At 51.3% G+C, this 22,380-nt stretch overlaps 7 protein-coding genes across 7 annotated transcripts; 4 read left to right on the top strand and 3 right to left on the bottom strand.

The window, feature by feature from the left end:
- Window positions 1-1,661: 1,661 nt before the first annotated feature.
- Window positions 1,662-2,430, top strand: BDW70DRAFT_156855 (uncharacterized protein; the record flags this gene model as incomplete). The annotated part of the gene is made up of 2 exons (XM_073740254.1): window positions 1,662-2,321; window positions 2,377-2,430. 2 exons carry the CDS (start codon window positions 1,662-1,664, stop codon window positions 2,428-2,430), a joined length of 714 nt encoding a protein of 237 aa, XP_073599511.1.
- A 2,406-nt stretch (window positions 2,431-4,836) lies between these two features.
- On the top strand, window positions 4,837-6,414 carry BDW70DRAFT_103333 (pectate lyase family protein). The gene is made up of 4 exons (XM_073734344.1): window positions 4,837-5,241; window positions 5,294-5,606; window positions 5,704-5,930; window positions 6,053-6,414. The coding sequence occupies exons 1-4, from the start codon at window positions 5,122-5,124 to the stop codon at window positions 6,374-6,376; spliced, it is 984 nt and encodes a 327-aa protein (XP_073599510.1). The 5' UTR covers window positions 4,837-5,121; the 3' UTR covers window positions 6,377-6,414.
- Window positions 6,415-7,008: 594 nt separating this feature from the next.
- BDW70DRAFT_147851 (FAD-dependent oxidoreductase) lies at window positions 7,009-8,465 on the bottom strand (the record flags this gene model as incomplete). Its single annotated transcript, XM_073738785.1, has 2 exons — window positions 7,009-7,299; window positions 7,356-8,465. The coding sequence occupies 2 exons, from the start codon at window positions 8,463-8,465 to the stop codon at window positions 7,009-7,011; spliced, it is 1,401 nt and encodes a 466-aa protein (XP_073599509.1).
- A 141-nt stretch (window positions 8,466-8,606) lies between these two features.
- On the bottom strand, window positions 8,607-9,496 carry BDW70DRAFT_129606 (uncharacterized protein). The gene has a single exon (XM_073735640.1). The coding sequence runs from the start codon at window positions 9,264-9,266 to the stop codon at window positions 8,886-8,888; it is 381 nt and encodes a 126-aa protein (XP_073599508.1). The 5' UTR covers window positions 9,267-9,496; the 3' UTR covers window positions 8,607-8,885.
- A 4,024-nt stretch (window positions 9,497-13,520) lies between these two features.
- On the top strand, window positions 13,521-15,140 carry BDW70DRAFT_156851 (putative MFS transporter; the record flags this gene model as incomplete). The annotated part of the gene is made up of 3 exons (XM_073740253.1): window positions 13,521-13,719; window positions 13,772-13,834; window positions 13,882-15,140. The coding sequence occupies 3 exons, from the start codon at window positions 13,521-13,523 to the stop codon at window positions 15,138-15,140; spliced, it is 1,521 nt and encodes a 506-aa protein (XP_073599507.1).
- A 1,071-nt stretch (window positions 15,141-16,211) lies between these two features.
- On the bottom strand, window positions 16,212-17,516 carry tim9 (protein transporter TIM9). Its single transcript, XM_073734343.1, has 3 exons — window positions 17,339-17,516; window positions 17,174-17,243; window positions 16,212-17,072 (listed from the first exon to the last, which is right to left on the bottom strand). The coding sequence occupies exons 1-3, from the start codon at window positions 17,344-17,346 to the stop codon at window positions 16,878-16,880; spliced, it is 273 nt and encodes a 90-aa protein (XP_073599506.1). The 5' UTR covers window positions 17,347-17,516; the 3' UTR covers window positions 16,212-16,877.
- A 1,588-nt stretch (window positions 17,517-19,104) lies between these two features.
- Window positions 19,105-22,380, top strand: BDW70DRAFT_103252 (putative Rho GTPase activator (Sac7)). The gene is made up of 3 exons (XM_073734342.1): window positions 19,105-19,364; window positions 19,577-19,732; window positions 19,792-22,380. Exons 1-3 carry the CDS (start codon window positions 19,214-19,216, stop codon window positions 22,068-22,070), a joined length of 2,586 nt encoding a protein of 861 aa, XP_073599505.1. The 5' UTR covers window positions 19,105-19,213; the 3' UTR covers window positions 22,071-22,380.

Genomic DNA, 22,380 nt, shown 5'->3' with positions numbered 1-22,380 from the left:
CCGAACAGGACGATCCGTACGGAGATGGAAACATAATAAAGCAGACCGTGTCTCAGGATTCGAGCAGTATCATTATTTTGTCGTGTCCAGGTTTAAGACTTGACCAGTGCATTCTTCATGGTGGCTTTCCGCGCTTCCAAACACTCTCGTCTTCGGTCCCGGACAAAAGCGCCCACGCTCGCGCATCGTTATCACCATTGGGTTCAAAGGAGAGAAAAAGAGTTATTTTCAGCAGCAGCTATACCGATGGCGCGCGGTTACAGTAATTTGCGAGTCATCATAGCAATCTGCTTCCAGAAGGCTGGAGAGAAATTGTAAGTCCTGCCTCCCGGTGGGCCTTACCGACATACCGAGTGCGCAAGTGCAAGAGTGCACTGACTATGTGTCACGAAGAACAATGACGCATATAATGGCGGGTATAACTGGAGCTATTTTGCCTCGCAGCTTGTGAACGTGACACGCATCAACTGTGCCGTTTCAATGGCGACAAGCTCGAACAGCATAGACCCACAGTTTCGAACCCCTATCAACGTATAGGTCCGTCTATTCCGGATACTGGATCCCCGTTGAATCTAGCAGGAACTAGTTCATGGAATCAATGTTGAAACGGGGCTGTGTCAACTAGTTTTGAACGTGCAATTTTGGGGCGATGCTCTCTCCACGAACGCGCAGGCCAAGGGGAACCCTACCCCAAACTATATCAAAGGTTTATATAAGGCGTTGGATAACATACGTGTCGGCAGGGCGAGAAACTCTGCGATCATGAGACTGATGTCGTAGCAGCCAGCTCCGCAGTAATTTACTCCTGAAAGGCAGGGGTGGAGAGTCGGTGGATAGAAGTCCACGGGCCATTATTATGAAGAACAGTTATTGCACGTGAACCTGTTATCGCATTTAGCGATGGGTACCTGTATCATATGCCGTATGAGACTATGTTGTCCGGCGGTGTCTGGGGCGCAGCTAGCGGTGATGGGTATGCATAGGTTAGTATGTCTTCTTCCGTTCTACCACACTTCACCACATCTGTATTTAGTTCGTCCCAGATTAGTTTGCTGATTGTTTAAATGTGGAGACTAATCGCCACGAGACCGAGCATCTAGATGCGCCGGCGAATGTCACTCGGTATGTTAAGCACCGCAACAGGGTGAGTGGACAAACCTGCGAGCGCTGCCAAGCGAGCATTCAATCCCTCATTTTGCTGGGCTGCATCCTTCTAGGCGTACCCACGGCATTATTGGCGAGGAGTTTGTGAGTGTCGTGACGGGCAATAGCAGTTACGCCAAATACTGGTAACCATTGTCGGCCAGTCTAGGGCTTGCAGATAATCCATGCGCTCGGAGATGAAGTGACTGTGAGTCCTGGAGTAATGAAGTAATGGGGTAGCATTGCTCGTCGGAGCGCCTGCCTTTAGTTCCCACCGTAGTGTTCCCCTGGCCGTTTTGGGGGCGAAAAGAGCAACGCCCCAATTAGAAGCTGCCGAAATCCACAGCCAGTATAAGGCAGATCGCGAGGCAGACTCTGGCTGGGAACTCAGCGCAACTCCACTATCTTCAATGGAACCCTATTCACTATGACATTCTTAAATAAATCAAACACGGCTCACCTTCGAAGTTCATCATGCAGGCAATGCAGCCGTTGCCAACAATTCCAGAAGATCATGTATGGCGTTCTCCGAACAACCTCCAGCAAGACCACGACGGCCGATCGCGCTCCGACCTGAGACGATAGCAAGAGCCGAGATCGAAACAATAATCACGGTCCGGAATAGCCCCGAACCATGGCATTCACTCGACTACATCGTCACTCACCACGACGGGGCCGTCCTCTTCACCGTGCACGGTCACCCGTGGACTCTTTCACAGCGCCAGGACTTTCGCGACGCGTCCGGACTCCCTCTCTTCGAGCTACGTTGTCGGTGGTATGACTCGTCTGTGATGGAGTTGAAGTTACCTGGTGGCACGGCAATCAGTGAGCCCCTCCTTACAGCGAAATGTCGAGTGGCAGTCCAGAAGCCTAGGGCCGTGATGCGGTTTCACAATGCTTGTGCGCTGATGGATGCGAGGACCACGCGGGGTTATAGTTATATACGATCACCAGAACAGCGAAGGATGGGGGGAGCCACTGTTGATGATGAGACCGTTATGGAGATTCTCGCGATGGATGTGGATAACCTTGTCCAGGTGGCTGTTATTGAGGACCAGAGAGTTGCGTTCATTGACAGAGTCAGCGACCCTGAGATATTAGCACAAGGTCAGAAGCCACCGTTTCGGTTTCGGCCGATGTGGAGAGTGAGGGTTGCGAGAGGAGTGGATTTAGCCCTTGTGAGTAGTCCGCTTGTATGACTGAGGGCCTGACTCTGACGGTAGACGTCCCCAGATCGCCGTTGCGGTGGTGATAGTTGGGCAGCAGGTTGCTGGGCCGGCCCTGTAGGCCTGCGAATCAGGTAGATAATGTTGAAGGCAATATCAATATTGCCCGTTACATCACTTTGGCGTCGAAATACCTTTTTTGATGAGAAGGGATTCCTCGCCGAAAGCGTATCTGCCTCGAAATATAATAGTGTCGCGAATCGCGACATGTGTCGAGTATCTCAAGGTTTTTTTCAAGCATCGTCATTGTACCATCATTCCCTTCCATCATAGGCTATCTCAAAGACCATAAGAAGAAGTAATGACAGCCATCCGCCATGCTATCTCCCTCCAAAGCCTGGTTATCGCATGTAAACAGTTCATCTTACCCGCGGTAGATCACTAGGAACCGTAGGGCTGCCGAGCGGAGATGGGATGCAACTAGCGCCTTCCCGGCCCCAACGTAGGATTTGCTTTACGCATCCTACAGCTGCACTGCAAAGTTGTGTATAGAAGGGTATCTTTGCGTTGTGTTCCGTTGTGCTCCGCAGTTGAGACCCAGGGGAAACCGACTACAGCCTGTAGATGCCACTTCACACGGACGATGCTATTCTCGACACCTCGGTCTTTCGGATGATGCAAAACAATTTCTGATGTTTTGGCTGGCCCGCAACGAACAAGATTAGCCAATATGTCCAAAACTTGAGGCTAGAATTTACTTTGATTCACTATCCACCTGCGACTGTTAGGCAACAGGATTCCTCATACAAGCCAAGTTCTTATTGAAGCTTGTTCCTCACTGTAGTCAGTTTCTCCCTTGAAGTATCATTTCCCTTCCATCTTTGCCAAGGGTTTTTGGTTAGAGATGTCATGCGGGCTGTAGAGTGTCAGGGACAGATCCTCGTCCTGGGCATCGCGACGGTTGCAGGGCAGCAGTGACATAGCGGATCAGTAAGTGATGTGTCATTGTTGACTTTTTATGAAAACCTGCATTTAATAACACAGAATGCGGGAAATAACCTGACTGATAAAAAGGCTTTGGTTGAGAGCTGGAGAAACAAAGTTCCAAGTTCTATGTTGGTGATGGATGGAAAGGCGGCCAAGTCCGTCGGTTGAACATTTGCTCTTCAGACTTCTCCTCACTTCGAACTTCCAACACATACCGCAAACGACTCCATTACGGGATACGGCGAACCTATTGAGCTATTCTTTTCAATCCAGGGAAAGAAAGTGGTTCAGACAGATTGTCAGCTGGCCAACAACCTTGCCCCGGCCTTCTCGGCTCACCCATCGGCTCCCGACTATCCACACTTCCCATATTAACGATTCTCGGCAGCCATGGCGAGAAGGAAAGGACGCAACGCAACTGTCATGACCTCCTTGAATTCTCCTTCCCTACAAATAAGCAGATACCCAACAGACCTCGCAGTGGAGACGTTTAGGCTTGGCAGCAGGGGGATAAATGCACTCCGGAGTACCTACCGGACCAGAGCTGAGACGAAGTCGGCTCCATAGCTACCCACGCGAGTGTCCACTCCAGAGCACGGTCGGCCTCCTGAACCACAAGCGGGCTTGGTTGGCTACCTGAGGTGTGGCAAGTGCGAACTGCTTGGTTTACAGAGTACGGAATGCGTGCATGCGGTGACGCCATCTCAGGGCAACATGAAGCCCTACGACTGATGCCATTACATGCGTTTGCCTTATAAGCCTCTAATACATGCGTCTCGAAGTGTTATTTTATGCTGTGGGTTGCGCCGGGCTCGATAATTTTGCCCAAGTGTGGACTGGCATGCGCATTTATTTCATGGGACCTGCTGTCTCCAGTGTGAATGAGTCGAGGGTGAGACAATATCGCATCACTCTTCCGACATCCACCAAGGTGCTAACTACTACTATAGCACGGGGAAATGCAGCCCCTGATAATTTTCGGCTCCGCAAGATCCTAACAGGACAGAAGCCAGGCCCCGTGCATGAATCGCGCAGGCAGACGACGAGAAATAGATTATATCCCACGCATTTTCTGTCAACATTCGCACCATTTCTGGTGCAGAAGAACTCCAATACGTGCAATTCGTGGGTAATCATCCGCGGCCGACCCCGTGAAACAGCCCTCCCAGGAGCCGTAAGGCTGAAGAAGAAGATCAGTTCCGTGTGCGTTGAGGCAAGGACCAGGACGATCGCGCGAAGCTCCCACGAATCCATGAATCATGCAAACAGAGCCGAAGCTTCGCATGACAGCTTCGATGGCGCAATGCCCAGCCCAGCCGTTCCTGACGCTGAGTGGTATCTCCGCTTCACCCGGGTGTCTTGGCACCTCGTCCTGAAACAAGCTACCATCCATAGTGGAAGTTCTCCGGTCTCACGTTGATCGCTTTCCTAATGAAAACCCAAGGGACCCAATACTCGTCTCCGTTCCTGGTCTTGTGCTGTTTTGGGATTCTTGGCACACGAGTTACTCGGCGGCAACGCAGAGGAACCGCTTTCTACCTGCAACGCAGAGCCAAATTCGTCATGGTCATAGCTCAGCTACGGGGAATCTTGACTGGCTTCTATAGCCATATTCAGGAGTTAGAAGGCTGATCGTTTCAGTCCTTCCACCTATTATAGTCATTTCCGGAGAAAAGCCCTGGAGTTGGTGAGGACTATATAAACAACCTGTTCGCACGTTGATTCTTCCCTCCCTCAACAGCGAGCCTGTCAATCATTCCTCATACACTCTCTTTCTTGTATTCTACCTTCTTTCACTTCTTCCGTTCTTTTCAATCCTTTCAAGATGCAGAATCTCAAGTTCCTCATCGCCGCCGTCAGCTGCCTCGGGCCGGCCCTTGCAGCTCCGACTCCTACCAGCAACTTCATCAACAGCAACTTCAACAAGCGTGCTTCCGTTGAAGATGTACGTCTCAAACCCTCTGATAGTGTGTATAGGCCGTTCTGATCATGTCCAGTCCGCCTTCGGCTACGCCAGCCTGAACGGCGGTACTACCGGCGGTGCCGGCGGTACTACAACCACCGTCTCGTCTTACGCCGAGTTCACTGCCGCCGTCCAAGGCGACGACCCCAAGATCGTCATTGTCAGCGGTCCCATCGAGGAGACCGCCGACCAGGTCGATGTCGGCTCTAACACCTCTATCCTTGGTGCCGACTCTTCCGCCGTCCTGACCGGCTTCGGTCTCCGTCTCAAGGAGGTCGAGAACGTTATTATCCGCAACCTCGGTATCGCGAAGGTCCTGGCCGACAATGGCGACGCCATCGGTGCTGGTACGTATCATGCGATCATCACGTAATCAGTCCCTGGGCTGGGATAGCCTCGTCCAGGACTGATTTAGGACAAGAATCACAGACTAATATTCCTCAGAATACTCCAACAACATCTGGATTGACCACGTCGACGTCTCCAGTGACCGTGACCACGACAAGGACTACTACGACGGTCTCCTTGACTTCAAGCGCGGCTCTGACTACATCACCGTCTCTAACTCCTTTATCCACGACCACTGGAAGGCTTCGCTCGTCGGACACAGCAACAGCAACGAAGACGAGGACTCTGGAAAGCTCCACGTTACCTACGCTAACAACTACTGGGTTTGTCTACCCCTTCAGATACCTACTCCCCAGCATCTGAATATTGGCAACAAACCGGATACCCTGGCACCCCCACTACAGCCGTGTTAACATCTCGCAACGCTAACAATAACCTTTATTAGTACAACCTGAACTCCCGCGCCCCGTCAATCCGCTTCGGTACCGGCCACATCTACAACAACTACTACGAGACTGTGAGCGACGGCATCAACACCCGTATCGGTGCCCAGGTTCTCGTCGAAGGCAACGTCTTCGTCGACAGCAAGAAGGCCCTCTACTCGACTGACGAAGGATACGCCGTCGAGCGCAACAACGACTTCGGTGATGCCAAGAACGAGGCCCTTGAGGGAACCCTTACCTCCGTTGAATACGAGTACGACCTCCTTGATACCTCTGAGGTCAAGAGCGCTGTTGTTGGAACTGCTGGTCAGACTCTTACTTTCTAAACATGAACTTAACACCTTCTTTTCTACCTGGATTCGCTCCCTTGGGCTGCTTTTCTTAGGTTGAGTATGGTGCGGACTATCGATAACAGTGATAGCATGTATTTATATGTACATTCGGATTGGCTGGTTTAAACTGGCTGGCTAGTTCTGTCACATAGCAGTCAATTGATACTCGTACCATTACTACCTATGCGTCGCGGTACCTCAGAAGATAAGCTAGAGTAGTCCTTACTGAGGGAAACAGTCTTTCGCGAAGAGTCCAAGGTCTCTGTCTGACATATACTCGATAGTATGGTTATATTCGACCTTGTCCGGGATGATTCAATATCATTAGGTAGCTTGATATCGGGAGATGTAAAATTCAAATAGGAAACGTGTATGTACAATCAACAAAGTCCAGACAATTTTCAAGCGCAAGCAGCAAATAAGAAATTTGATATAACAGAATGCTTTTCCGTTCATCCATGCCATACAATGCAAATGCGATGATGCTTGCAAACATCAGTCCAGTCCAGTCCAGTCCGTCTAGATAACACAAGAAGCAACAAAGATCCCTAACTATAAACCGAACCCAAACCCAAACCGAGTCAAACAACCAGACTATATGAAAACTCTATTGTAAGGCAACCAAATCAAACATCATAAGCGTCAAAGTTCCACGCAGCATCCCTAGCAGCCCGGTTCTTCCGCAGCACCCACGGCATCGTCCACTCCTTCCACCGGCCCTCCAGGAAGCCCATGTCGCGGTGGGTTGCCCACATTCGGCCCGCAGCGGAAAAGGCTTCCTCGACGGGTCCGCGGCGACGGAGCTCGTATTTGCTGAAGACGGTGGAGAGGGGCTCGTCGCGGTGGTGGGCGAGGATGCGGCAGAACATGATGGCGTCGTCGAGGGCGTAGGCGGCGGATTCGTCTCGTGGAGGCATCTGTTTATGTCTGTTAGTTCGTCTCGCCGGAAGGGAGAGGGGATAAGGAAACTTACGGCATGTGCGGCATCACCTAGTAGGATGACACGCCCTTTCCACCACCGTCCACCTGGCCGGACTTGGTAAACGGGATAGAGCATCCAGTTTGTTTTCAGATTCGCAACGCCCCGAATCCAAGGGATCCCTGAGCTTGCGAAGCGCGAGTGAATTTCATTTTGGAGGGCTGCGTGAATAGCGAAGCGGTGGCGGGGATCCTTTACGTGATAACCGTCCAGGCGGTACCCTGGTAAGAGGGTCTCCTTGATCTGAACTATAGCTGCGAGGAAGAGGGTGGCGTGGTTGCGGTCACAGTAGCTGCCCAGAAGATCGCCATGGCGGGAGAGAGCAAGACCGGTTGTGCGGAAGGGAGGGGGATGCATTGTCGGCGGTGCGGTTGAGGAAAGGGTTGGCGAGGAGTTGAGGGAGTTTGTGCTGACGCTTCGGGTTGTCCTGCCGCTCTTTGTGGAATTGTGCGTGCTTCCGCTGGCGCTGGTACTGCTGCTTGGACGGCTGAGACTGGTTCTCGCTGAGGGAGGTGGAGGGGGAGGAGTGTCGATGGTGGTCTGGATGAAGGCGAGGCCCGTGTATTCAGACGGCCGGCCGGGTTCAACGTAATGGGTGCGAAGGGCAGAGTGGACGCCGTCACAACCAAGAACAAGATCGCCCGCAGCAGAGGTCTTGTCTTCGAAATGCAGAACCGTCTGACCGTCCATTTCTGACACGCCTCTGACCTTCTTCCCGTAGACGATGTTGATGTTTGGCTGGCGTTCGAGGACGGCCAGCATCGCCAGAGACAGGACGATCCGCATCACCCGCCGCCCCTTGTACCCGTTCACGCCGTTCCCATTCCCGTCGGTGAAGTCGACTGAGCCGAGCGAGCGTCCTGACCGGCTGGAGAAGAGTTCAATGGCGTCGACGTCGGCACCACCGTCAGGACCCTGCCGATCTAGTTCGTCGAGGACGCCAAGCCGATCCAGATGCCGCTGGGCCACCGGGGTAAGATTAATCGCACCACCAGAAGTGGAAAGGACTTCGTGACGCTCGAAGAGGGTGATCTGAAGATTCGGTTCGTGGGGGCCGAGTTCCTTTGCAAGAGCGAGAGCACTAGCGACGCCGGCAATGCCCATGCCAACAATGAGGACTTTACGACATCGCGGTGATGGATCGGGCACTGACAGAGGGACCGACACCGTATAGCCGGACCAGGGCTCACCGTTTTCTTTGGGAATATGCATGATGTCTCTCTACGATCATACTGAGAACTTCTGAAGACTTTTCGGCCAGGGTCATGGGGTTGCAGAAATAAATCGATCACTGATTAAAAGAGCTAAAAAGAGCTAACTGCTAGCGTCGGCAGTTGTGGAGAATTCTCGGCTGCCAAAAGACTAGCGGCCGCCCGGCTGTTCCAATCTTGCAAGTTTCGGCCGTTCCGCTGTTTCATACAGAGTAAAGTAAAGAACACATCGCCCGTCCAATTCATACATCATACATCATAAAGTGCACTCAATACACTCAATACACTCAATACCACTAGAGCAGCTAGAGAGCTAGAGCAGCGTCTCCTGGTGCGCAATCACGCGCCATTCTCCATCCGACCCCTGGCCCCAAGTCGTTGAGCCTGTTGCATGGTAATCTGGCTGTCCTTCCCTGCTGGCATGGATTCGATACGTTATGGTACCCGCCATAAGATCGATCACAATCACCCGCACGTCCTGCAGGTCGTACTCGTCGAATTTGTGGAATCCCTTCTGAAAGGTCTCGCCCAGGGTTTCGACCGTGGTGATATCCTTCTTGGGAAACAGGAGGACGGCCTTCTCGTGGCAAAGCCGTTCGAGTTCATCCGTGGGTGAGGCACTCGTTAGTGCGCTCCAGAGCGTGCGTTCCTGGACGATGAGGTCGTTCTCGATGCGCTCGTAGATGGCAGGCATTTTGCGTCAGGACTCAATTATGGATTCAGATCAAAAAATTTCCGGATAATCTCCGTATTTGGCGCGTCAACCTGTAACAATCGATAAGGCAGTCTGCGTAAGGAAGGTAGTCTTGTCTAGATCTTGCTCCCGCTGTTATACGCGATGGTATTTAAGCACCAACGCCAATGACATCACAAACGGCACGGATCAACAACCACGATTTTCCAGCAAGCTGACGTCTTTCGCTGCTATTATTATCAACAGAGAAGTTAGTCTTTATTTCAAACCCAATGAAACAAGTCCGTTGTAATGGACGGATTATGCTCGCTGCAGTCTCGACATCGGTGATCTCATCGCCAAGCACGTGTTCCATCAGATGGTCTATCGCCCTGATGTGCATACGGGGTGCATACGGAGTACATAAAGAGTACATATGGAGTACATACGGAGTATATCCGCCACAGCAGCTTTGGAACTGATACTGCTTACTTCCGCGCAAGATCAAAGATCTGCGGGGAAATCCTGCAGAACTGCCAATACCCTCAGCCTGGGCGTTATGTCACAGCCGCAAGTTACCCCTTCATACTTCTTCACGAGTTTCTAACTAACAATTCTAGAGTCCAGAGTGTTTAGTCGGTATGCATTATTTGATCTGCAGTTTTGATCGCGGTAAAGGTTACGCGCCTCGGTTATGTGTCAAAGCCATGGCTCTTCGTGGTGGTGTCAGACTCTAACCAGAAGACTTCCAAGGCTCAATCCTCACGTGAATCCAGGGCTCTTCAACTGGGGCCGGAACTGGGATCGGACTGCTTAGAAGTGTTTCCGTTGGTACGCCATAGGGTCCGGAATCGTCTTTGCCATCTATATGGGGACGTCGTCTGGAGCCCCAAAGACGGCAGCTTCTAGTACTTGCCATGGGTTGCTCATGTCATTACGGCCTTGCCGGCTGTCGGAGCATACTCGGTTTCCAGTCTCCTGTCCTCCGACGTGGCGAGAGATATCCCTTCCCGATCCGCCCGGGCAGTAAGCAGTAGATGGCAAAATGTTTTAAGTTCTCGGCCGGTGTAAGCTGAAATATATAGTTTTCGCCGCAAAACTGGTAACAAAAATGCATATTTTACGTATTGGCCACAATGAACATCAATACATCCTTGAGCTTTAATCAATGGCCATACTCCGCTTTGTATCTTAAATTATAGAATGTAATGAACCATTACAGACTAACTCGTCGAGTTCATGACTGGGTGGAGACAGGAGCGCCTGCATGGCGCGTATTTTGTATTTGACAGCGCTACTGCGAGTGCAAGGCAGCGGCAGCTAATCCTTAGATTCATAAGGGTTTGATCTCATTCTGCCATATGGCATGATCAGATTCAAAGAGGCAGCAGAGTAGATATACTTACTATGCATTGAACAGTCGAATTAGATCGAAGTAGAGGCATACAGACTGGAGTACCGGCGTATAAACCGGGTGGCGCCAGCGGCCCGGCGTGCCGCGGTCTTTCGATAGTACAATTTGTAGATCGCATGACTCTCCGCTTCAGGTAGCTGCCCCGAACAGCTCAAGTGGTGGAACAGGCTTATTCGATCAGAAACTTATGTAAATGCACAACGGCTGAGGAAATAAAAGCATATCAATATCGGCTAGACGGCGAGACGGCAGACGGCAGCGGGACTAGCCCGCGCACACTAATGTACCTAGAACCGAATTTGGCCTCACTAAGCCGGTCACTGATGATGTAGGCTTAGTGCTTGAAGCCCCAGAATCGGTAAATTGCAATCCGAGGCAGTGCGAGATTCTGCAACTCGGCTATTTAACCCCGGCCAATCCACCACTTATACATAAGCTAAAAGCCAAAACAAAACAAGAAAAGAAAAAAAATAAAAACGGCGGCGTTGATTATGACCATTGTTCTCCTATTTCGAGTAGCAAGTGAGCAGTCATAATGTGAGGTGTTGCCTGTCCACAACAGGGGGAAGTAATTTACGCACCACCGCTGTAAACGTCTTACACAGGTCGTACACACGTCCTAAGCTCCTAGCTCGTACAAGGTTACTACCAGGTACGCCAATTTGCCAACCTATGCCTTGGACCCTTACGGTGACTTCTACCCCTGGGGTGCATATTGCCCAGAAAGACCTTCGGCAGATATGAAGGAGTTGAGTCCGGAAATTCCCAGAGGAAAGTCGATCCGTGAATCAGTCAACATCCAAAAGCAGCCAAACAGCGACGTCTGCATCTCCAGGTTTTGTCTGAACCTCTGGCAGTGTTATCACCCTACTTTGCGCGAACGGTCAGGCGGTTTTCAAAGGAGGATGGAGCCTCGCAGAATGGGTCATTTGAACTGGAGACATCAAGCACGACAAAGCTGATGGGATTCCGTCCTGCCGGACACCGCAAGTCTCACATGCAGTTTCAGGCCCATGTCAACTAGCTTCGCTGTTAATTACGGCAGTTAGGACTCTGAGAGGCGGTGTCCTCGGATATGTGGCTTGCCGTTATTGAGGAAAACAAAAATTCTGTCACCGACTAGGCGATGGACTGGCTCTTGATCTCATGGGTCTTCTCCAACCATATATCTTTATGAATCGGCGCAGACAGTAATTAGCGCCGCTAGCATCAAATATACCGCGGGGTTCCCCCTATTTCCGGTCCGATAATAGGTATATTGGTGCATTGACGGCTTCATCTATGACCCACTCTCTAGTACGGGTCGAGTCGAAGCGCCTGAATGGATAGATAGTGTGGCTGAGTGACAGACAAACGGACTATTACGACCGGAATGATGGCTTGCATATGCTATACTGAACTTTGATCAGACTATTGTGCGCTCGCATTTGATACGGAACAATGCCAACTCTGCAAACTTTCAGTGCTTGGAGCATTTATTATAAGGGCGATGGGCTTCAGACCTTCTGATACTGACACCTGGAAGCCCGTTTACCGGAATTCAAATATGCATACTGCTGGACGGATGTGACATTGCAAGATGAAATCGCCGCACATATCCGTTTGCTAGCGCCGTTGCTTTCTGTCAGCCTGGATGGGACTGCAGTCAATACCATCGCCATAGGGATTCCCTTGGGTGCAGATGGGTTGAGTGAAGATCACCGTCTAAGAAGCCTAAAAGTCATGGCCTACTAGCGCGAAGCCTCGAACTTGGAACGAAAACAAGTTACCCTGTTGAATGCACGGTAAGTATGAGTGGAAAACAAAGGGTTAATACTAAGTTGGCCCTCGATGGGTTTACAATGCAATAGGCGGGAGGGAGAAGGTGTGCGGCATATCATACCCTGGACTACGATGCTTTCCTCAACATTTGGTCATGATACGCTTTGACGCACGGGGTCGATCGCCTATTGAAATCCGGCATCGCGGATCGTCATATCCTCACCATCCACGGGCTGTGGCTGGATAATAAATCAAGGGTTCTGTGGCTAGAGCTGCGATAAGGGAACTTCTAGTAAGAAAAATTTGGAATGCGTACTATGAGATTGAGCTGCTTCTGTACCATATTTGAACCGAAATGCTCAAGCGAGGCAGTAAATGTACTGCTTTGATCACATAAGGTTGCATGGAGATACAATCACGTTGATGAACTGAAGGTAACGATTTTAAGCATTCTCACAAAAGACTATCGGTATTCTAAAATAAGCAGTGAAATCTGCCTGTGAAAGTACTGAAGTTAGGGTCCATAGTATGCGTGAATGTCACGTGCAACTGACTTGAGAGTTGAAGAGGATCCTGGATTCTTTCCAAGTCTGCGTACTGCATGCCACCGCGACATCCCAGGTATTTCCTGGAGTGTCCGATGACCTCGCGGTGTGTTGTGAATTCTCCCCATACTTGCTATCAACGCTACCCTCTATATCAGAGCTCCAACGGCCTAGCTATGTCAGCTATTCCGGATTCAGCGTTTCCCCGCATTGATGGCTGCATCCTCTCAGCGTCGCATCGGCCGTTGATAAGCTGTATCCAACCAGCCAATGTAACCTACTGAGTCTTGTCGCTCTTGACTCTGCCAGGATGAGGTGGGGTTGGTTGGGTGACGATGACGCTGGAGATAGAAGTCTTGGTATGGGGGTGATTCGATAAGCTATCTTGCTTATATCAAGATATCCAGATATCCATCGCCATGACGAACAGTTATCTATCCCTTGCTTCGTCACTTCCTGCCCTGCAAAACTCGTGAATTCCCTTCATTCGAGCCCAGCCGTACATTCTCTGTGCGACATCAGCGGGTTCCAGACCTACCGAGAGCACACCAAATCATGGACTCCAAGCCATCTCCTTCGACAGTCGATACGCCCGTTTCTGCTGAGAGATATTCGTTGCCAGATGAAGCTCCCGGCAAGAATGACTATGCCCCTGGGGTGGTTGAGAACGTTGCCCGTGTCGTTGATCATAAGGCTGAACGGGCGCTCTGCCGTCGATTTGATCTGCGGTTGATGCCCGTGTTGGCTATTATGTGTTGGTGATGTACAATCTCCAAACGGCGTCCAGTAGTTGACTTTACGGATAGACCTTTTCAATGCTCTGGACAAGGGCAATCTCGGTAATGCCGAGACGGATGGAATGAGCGACGGTAAGTCCGCCGAAAATCAGTAGCTCTAGCCCCTGCTAACCGGTCAGACCTCCATTTCAAACCGGGGCAATACAATCTTCTGCTATCGATCTTCTTCGTTCCCTATGTGATCTTCGCGCCGCCAATCGCCATGCTAGGCAAGCGCTTCAGTCCGGCGAGGGTGCTGCCAATCCTGATGTTCAGCTTTGGCTCCTTCACCCTTATTGCATCGTCCACAAAGAACTTTGGCGGCATGTTTGCGCTGCGCTGGTTCCTCGGCATGGCAGAGGCTGCCTTCTTTCCCCTGGTCATTTACTATCTGACCACCTTCTACCGTCGTGCCGAGTTAGCTCGCCGTTTAGCCCTCTTCTACGCAGCCTCCAACATCGCCAACGCCTTCGCCGGCTTGATTGCATTCGGAGTCTTCCAGATCAAAAACTCGCCCATGTCCCAATGGCGTTATCTATTCATAATTGAGGGTGGTGCCACCGTCGCCTTTTCTATCTTTGCCTTCTGGTACCTCCCCCGCAGCGCTGCCGAGGCCAAATTTCTCTCACCCGACGAGAAAGCCCTCGCATTCCACCGTATCCAGGTCGACTCGAGTGCCATCGTCAACGAGAAATTCAATCTCCGCGACGCTCTCGCTATCTTCCGCCACCCAACAACATACGGCTTCCTCGCTATCGAGATCTGCCTCGGCGTTCCGCTCCAAGGCGTCGCCCTCTTTATGCCGCAAATCATCCAGCGACTGGGCTACTCAACCGTCAAAACCAATCTCTACACCGTCGCTCCCAACGTCACAGGTGCCGTCATGCTGCTTATCCTCGCATTCAGCTCTGATGCCGTCAGGCTCCGCTCCCCATTTATCGTCCTCGGCTTCCTATTCACCTTCACAGGCTTCATGATCTACGCTTCCATCTCAGACGTCCAGGCCCAGATCAAGCTAGCCTATTTCGCTACCTTCATGATGACCTGGGGCACTTCGGCGCCGTCCGTTCTGCTCAGCACCTGGTATAACAATAATATTGCGCACGAAGGCCGTCGCGTCCTGCTAACATCTATCGGCGTGCCGCTTGCCAATTTGATGGGACTAGTCGCTAGTAACGTCTTCCGAGAGCAGGATAAACCGAAGTATATGCCTGCACTAGTCACAGTGGGATCGTTTGGAGCGACCGGTGCTTTTCTTGCAGGGCTTTTGGGTCTGTATATGGTTTTTGATAATAGGAGGCGGAATCGTAGGGACGGGCTTACTGTAAAAGCTAGCGACGTTCCCACTGAGCGGCTACGGGATGGGCCTGCTTCGAGTGAGTTTCGCTGGTTTTTGTAATACCAGCCGGTGTTCCAGTTCCCTGATGCACATACATTTTTCACCTTAGATCGCTATCATTGCGACGAGTAAGGAGCAAATATCGAACCTGATATAACCAGTACCTATAAGGCTAGCCAGAACTAAACCCCTGGTATATAACAACCAATCAATTAAAATATGGCGCATTAGCTCATCTATAGACCCTTGTACCTATCCATGTATTTCCCAAGCCACAGTTTGTCAAGCTTACTGCAACTAACAACCCCCTCCTTACCCGAATCCCCAAGTTCCAGTTCACAGCCCAGCCCCATTATCAGCCCTTCTGTACATAGCTTAACTGACGGGTTAGAAACAAACTTCATATCGCTCCTCCTCCTTCCCTATCCTCTGTATCAATCGGCAACGAATTCCGTGTTTCCGTAAACTTTCACCCACGCAGCAAGAACTCTCCCGACGAGGAGCCACACTCGCTGGGATTCTCCGCATTATCGGGAGTACGGTTTTCACTAAGGACGCACATTCAAATTCATATCCACCGAGGAGCAGCTTCGGCCTTGGGGACCATTAACTTCGACGTAAGTATACCATCAACCAACCACGAACGAAGCAAGCGATGACTGGCGTTTTGAGGGAGCGGAGGTCATCTGACCTTGTGGCTTAAGCTTATGATTATAGGACGGGGTTCTGTTGGGAATTTCTCCGCTCAACTCGTGTCAGCTGCCTTTTCATCCTCTGGCCCTGGATGGAAATTGAGTTTGGCGGGATAGACTCAGGGGAAATAAGCGGGACACGTTCAAGTGGGACACGTTCACCAAAAGAAATTTAGGATGGAGGAGCACTGTGTTAGCTGGACGAAGGAGGCGATTGTGGTTTTGATAGATATGTAGGTAGTAGAGGAGAGGTTCGATCTTGATGAGTTATGCGTGTTGCGATGGGTTTAGGATGATTGTTTGCGTTGTATGGGGAAGGGGGTGGTAGGTAAAGGCTTGTATTGACGCAAGTTAATCCGGATTGCTTTGGGTGATCGAGATTTTAGTTCCAGAGTTCTTGACTGCGATTCTTAAGCTGGTATGACATTTGGGATGCTCCTGACGTGGGACCATCTCTTCGAGAAGAGGACGCGAACGAGGCTTTGTAATGTCACCAGCTTGATTCTCAGATCGGATTCCGGTTATAAAGAACGCACTTCTTCTTTGCTGAGTTCCTAACACATGAAGTTGATATCAAGAGTTAATCAGGTATATAAGCACACTTTCGCTCAATCTTATCCGTGACGCGCTGAGGATCCGGCGTTTATTGAAGAGCAAGCAGAATCTTGAAGACGATTGTATGAAAAGCGAAACCAAGTGCCCGATATAGCTCATGGCCCCGCCCACTTCGCCACGTTCCCACCGAACGTCGGCGACCTTAAAGTTTTAAAGATGCGGAGGGTTCGGATGTGTTGTCCGTATTAAGCGTCTCGTTTGCAATCACACCTTTCTCTATCGTTGATAGTTTAGTCTCGCTCAAAACGCAATGATGGAAACAACAAGTGTTCGCAAAATCCAGCTCAACAGGTCGATTCGCCCTGGAATTTGAGTCAATAATCACGTAGCCGCTCACCCTTATACGAACTTCGAAGTATTCCAGCGGGATGCTATGGCGTCCTGATCAAGACCATATTCAGCCGAACAAAGGCGAGAGTATCATTGAGAAGCTAGTATACACGGAAATTGCCGATGGAAGCCAACAAGAAAACCGAAAAGACGAAGTCGTTTACCGTCCGGGCAACTGTCCGCTCTGCATCATGGCGGCATTCTGTTCCTGGAATCGCTCGTTGAGGCGCTGAGATCCCTTCATGAACTTGTCCACACAGCGCATAACACAACCCTCCTCGCGCGAGATGAGCGACTTGGTGGTGAAGTCGTTGACGCAGTCGTCGAAACAGCGTTGGACGAGTTTGGAGTACATCTGGAGAGGATATGCGTCAGTGCTGGATGGCAGAAGGTCATGACCTCGACCAGAACTGTTGATTCTTCGCCAGAACCGTTGAGATCAAAGAATAAACCTACAGTCATGAACTCCTTCATCTGCTTCCGCTCCATGCGGTTAGCCAGCTCGCGCTGCTCTGCGGCATTAAGTCTGGGCAAGTTAGCTGCAATTCCGGTAACGCAGTGCACGGCGTTTGTTCGTCTGCCATTGTAGAATAAATCAAGATATATGAAGTAGTCACTAACCCGTCCATTGTGGTATTATATGAGGAGTAATCAATACAAAGACGGAAAATGTGGAGGAGTAGTTGCGGACAATGATAATTATTCTGCCACTATCCCCAAAAGCTCCGGAGGAGCTCACAGCCGCAAGCTCTTCATAGTCACGTGAAACCACATGACTATTACCAGGATCATGTGACCGTATCAATCCGGTCAGGCGCACTATTACCGCATGGGGGAAGATCAGGTTACGAAGCAGGGTTTCAGGGCTGATTACTCAGGTTTAAAAAAAGAACAGACCCTATGGCCGAGTCAGTCAACCAAAATCCACGGCCTAGCCCCTCTCCATTTTGCATCAATTGGCGTCGCCGTATCCACGGTTGTGATGCTGGGGAAGTTGTTGAGAAGCTGAGGTGGCCTTCAAGTTCCGGGAGGGACCGCCAATCCAATTAATTACCACGTACAGCCAAGGGAAGCAAACCCTTGCCGGCAATTACTACTGGTGTGATTCCAAATGATACCGGCTGCACCGCACAGGGGCTTGGTGCTAGTCATTTGTTTGTCTGGCCTTCCGGGTCAGCCACGCTAGTGGTGGATGCCGCGGTAACTGTAAGTACACTGACTCTGTAAGGTGCTGAGGCTGCGGCTGTGCATTGGAAGCTCGAGGTTGCATTCAGCACCGTTCCGACTGAAATCGAAATTGCGATGGGTTCTGCCAGTCTGCTAATTTTTTCGGTGGGCGCCAGCGATCCCTCGCCAATGCCCAGAAGCTGGAGCCTGGGAGGCGAATATGCTCCCAGCTCCATGAAGATCTTCTTGACCACGCACGCTCCAGTCGCCATCCAGAGCAGTGACCATTTCGAGAATCAATTACCTCTACGTGGGCTATTGCTATGGACAAGAAAGCCGGCAAGCAATTGTTTGCAGCGGACGGCGGCACATTCCCAACTATGTGCGGTGCTCCGTTGCCGGATCCTGATATGACGGTGCGCAGTGATTTAGTTCACCAAGTTCATCTAGTGAGCGTACCTGTCTCAGAGGGCGTCCTAGTGTCTGGATCCTCCGTTCCAGAACCAGCAGAACCAGCAAGCCAGGCCCTCGACTCGAAACTAGGGCAGCTCCGTTGCCCTTTTCTGGGTCGTAGGGTCTTGTCGGTCGAGAAAGGTCTACGTAGGCGTAATAAAACTCGAACATGCGATCGAGATGGAAGAATAGCATTCGTTCAGTAATGCTCCGTATAATAAGTAAAATATTAATCCCCGGAAAAGGACTCGTCCAGTGGATGTCGTGTGTGCTGCCTTCAGTTCGCAGTGACGCTCCCAGACTCAGTCTCGTTGGCCCTCCACCCACCGCTCCATCCCCATCATCCACTTCTGAATGCCATTCCTTTCCCATCTTCTTCATCTGCTTGTGAACCCTGGACTCTGACCATCCTCCGCTGAGCCCTGCTTCGTCCCAACCCTTGAGGGGGCCAAAGTTCCCTGCCAGCTTGTGGTTGCCCACTGGAATTGACTGGTTGGCTGGCGTCTGTCTCGTGCTTTTCAACCTTTCACCCTTTCTTACATCTCCCTTCCCCCTTCTCATCGACCACAACCTTCTCGACTTCTCCTTCGAACACTGCCTTTCCTTTCCAGACGTTCTCCTACGTCGTACGGAATATACCACGAACCTACCCTGCATCCGCTCTGCCGACTGTATTCTTTGCCACTGGGCTGCTGCCGCCTGCGCGCTACTCGAACCCCAGGCTCCCGTGCTATTTTGGGATCATCGTCATCCCCAGCCCCGGGTTTTCCTGCGCGTCAGCGGCGGTGACGAGACTGTTACCGGCCAGCGACTTTGCTTTACCACTGAACCCTCGACTATATTCCACCGCCGGATTCCAATCATATTGTGCCCAAAATGGTTACTGGGAAGCCGGGTGAACCGTTCCAGTCGCTTCCGCCGACAGCGCCTCAGCGCGAAACCTCCCCCGCCTCTCCGCCGTCGAGACGAGACCTTACAACATGGTGGAGGCAGTTCAAGAGAAACACTAGAAAGGAGGAACCGAAAGGTACGTGCGGACACAAATGTTGGAGACAAGTTTCAGGCGGCGGGATGGGTGTAATGTCAATGCGACAAGCTGGCTAGTTCTTAGGAACCCAGTTATTGATGGCTTCACTGCTTTCTAATCTCTTTACTCCTATCACGCTGCCTCTCTGGAGATGACATTGCGCTTGAGTTTGATTTTCCATGAGGCACCTTCGTACTGACAATTGCGTTCAGAGAAAGCTCAGCAGGGCATTTTTGGTATACCACTCAAGGTTAGCATCAAGTATGCCAACGTCGCTATCTCTCTCACAAACGACAATGGCGAGAGTTTTATCTATGGCTACGTGCCCATAGTGGTTGCAAAGTGTGGAGTGTTCTTGAAGGAGAAAGGTACGGAATTCCCATTATCTGGTGTCGCACGGTCGGCGCTGACTCTTATGTTTTATTAGCGACCGATGTCGAGGGAATCTTTCGTCTTAACGGGTCTGCGAAGCGGATTAAGGATCTACAGGAGATCTTCGACTCCCCGGAGCGATATGGCAAAGGCCTGGATTGGACTGGATATACTGTGCACGATGCTGCGAATGTTCTTCGACGATACCTTAACCAGTTGCCCGAACCAATCGTCCCATTAGAGTTCTACGAGCGATTCAGAGAACCTTTGCGCAAATTTCAATTGCAGGCACAGGAGAAAGGACCTTCACCGGAATCGGAGGCCGCCGAGCATGCCAAAGCCGTTGCGGCGTACCAGCAGCTGATCAGGGAACTTCCGCCACTTAACAAGCAGCTACTGCTTTACATTCTCGATCTCCTGGCTGTCTTTGCCTCTAAATCTGACCAGAACCGGATGAACTCTGCGAATCTGTCTGCCATCTTTCAGCCAGGATTACTCTCTCATCCACAGCACGACATGTCACCAGACGAATATAAGCTGAGCCAAGACGTGTTGATCTTCCTCATCGAAAACCAGGACCATTTCCTTGTCGGTATGAATGGGACAGCCGCTGATGAGCAAACTGTCAAAGAAGTCGAGTCTGGCAACGCACGCCCGCCGACGTCCCAATCAAACATCCGTCGCTCTGTGTCGAGTGCAAGTGGGGGAGCTGATAGCTTCAAAAAGTACGAATCGTTACGAAGAAATGTTTCCGTATCCTCGAGAACCTCACGCGCATCCAACAATGTTTCCAATCCCGCAACCCCCACTTCCCTAGGCGCGGTTGGGGTGCACAGGAGCAACACATTACCATCCAAAATGTCGCCTGCGATGCGACACAGCCGAGTCGTCGAGTCTACGAACTCCCCCGGAACACCCGCCCATCCGTCTCGATCGTCAAGTCGCACACCCCCATCTACGGGGACCGGCTTGCAACATCCACCAGCCCCTGCAAATGTTCAGACCACACCTGGAACCGCATATGTACACTCAGCCACCCATGGGCCCATGCCAAAACCACAGCCGGAAACTGAACAGGTGCACGAGAAACCCGAGCATCTGAATTTGCCACCTCCTACAGCGTCACTGTCTCCTGCTGTCGTTACACCAACAAAAGAGCGTAAACTCTCAAGTTTCTTCACGAAATCTCCACCGCCAGGTGGGGAATCAAAAGACGCACGGCAACCCAATAGATTGAAGAAGAAGCGGATACCTGGAAGTGCGAACGAAAGCGCGCAAAGCTCTGCTATCTCACTGCAAGCCGCAACGTCTGAGTCGGCATTACTCGCGTCGCAGGTGCCGCCGCGGTCAGACTCCTCACAAGATGACGGAGGTGCTACCCCCAAGCCATCTAACACCGCTACACCCGATGATGCAGATTCCCAACGGGTGGGAAGACCCGAAAAGAGGATTAGCCAGGCAGAAATCGGGCAGCCAATTGGGGATGCCCTACGTCCGCACGGCTCACGGACGCCCTCAATGAATTCGCGCTCGTCGTTCACTGACTATTCTGACGTTGACCACGCTGACGAGGCGACTCGTAAAGAGCACCGCCGAAGCTGGCGATTCCACCGGACGACCAAGCGAAGCAACGAGCAAATCGGTCTCGGTTTGGGGTCGCCTCCTCTCACCGCTTCTAGCCCTGGAGCGGACCGCAGTACGAGCTCGATCAGTAGCTGGCATCAGTCGAGCAAAAGCTCTCCCTCTGACCTTCAACAGTTCGCAAACGACCCGTCTTATCAGCCACTGAGCTTGGATGCGGAAGTTCACAATAATGGTATTGTCAAGGAGGCGCCGCCCGCAGAACCGGAGAAACGAAGCCTCTTTGGGAAGTTTAAGGCCAAGGTTGCGCAAGTTCGAGACGGCGTGCGAGAGTCGTCAGAAAGGGATCGAACGCGAAGCCCTGTGAATTCCGATGATGCCGCCTCGAGTCAGAACCTGTCGCTTACCGGCAGGGACAATAACAGCCCTCGGCCGGCACCAATTGACGTGACACGTGATACGAGGGAGTCACAGGCAGCCACTCCGGTCTCCCCTCTACCCAATTCCGGGTTACCTCCGGCTATCCCTGAAGAGCCTTGCACGCCCGACAGTGCTATCTTACCGGTCAACCCTGTCGAACAGGTAAAAGAAAACTTAGATGACAAGGTTGAGGAGAAATCCAAGAACAAATCCGACACAAAGGCAGTCGAGGACGCCGCCGCTAAAGAGCTGACTCCGCCCGCCTCTGAAGCACCGACGGTCAATACCAAACAAGAAACTGAGTCATCGGAGCCAATGCCTATCGCGCAGTGAAGATTATCCTCAGCAGTGCGGATTTTGGGTACACCACAGACTAGGAAACCTACACTTCATGATACATAGATGGCTTGATCTGCAATCTCTTTCTTCTTTGTCATTATCTACGGATTTTGGTTTTCCGGCAGCCGGTTTCCTTCGTATTTCCCTTGGACGAGGCGTGGGATGTATGCTTAGCTTGGCTTCATGTTTTCGCTGACCTGTTCTCATACCCCACCCCTGATGCTCGTTATGGCTCACGAATGATGTATTCTGCTTTACTTTGCTTCTCTAGCTCGCTGCTAAAATCATGAATATGAACTTTCTC

This window comes from Aspergillus foveolatus (assembly GCF_047715535.1).
Source record: "Aspergillus foveolatus strain CBS 279.81 unplaced genomic scaffold BDW70scaffold_6, whole genome shotgun sequence".
NCBI classification, from domain to species: Eukaryota; Fungi; Ascomycota; class Eurotiomycetes; order Eurotiales; family Aspergillaceae; genus Aspergillus; species Aspergillus foveolatus.
Note: the sequence above shows the minus strand (reverse complement) of the source record. Positions and strands in the feature narration are given on the sequence as shown.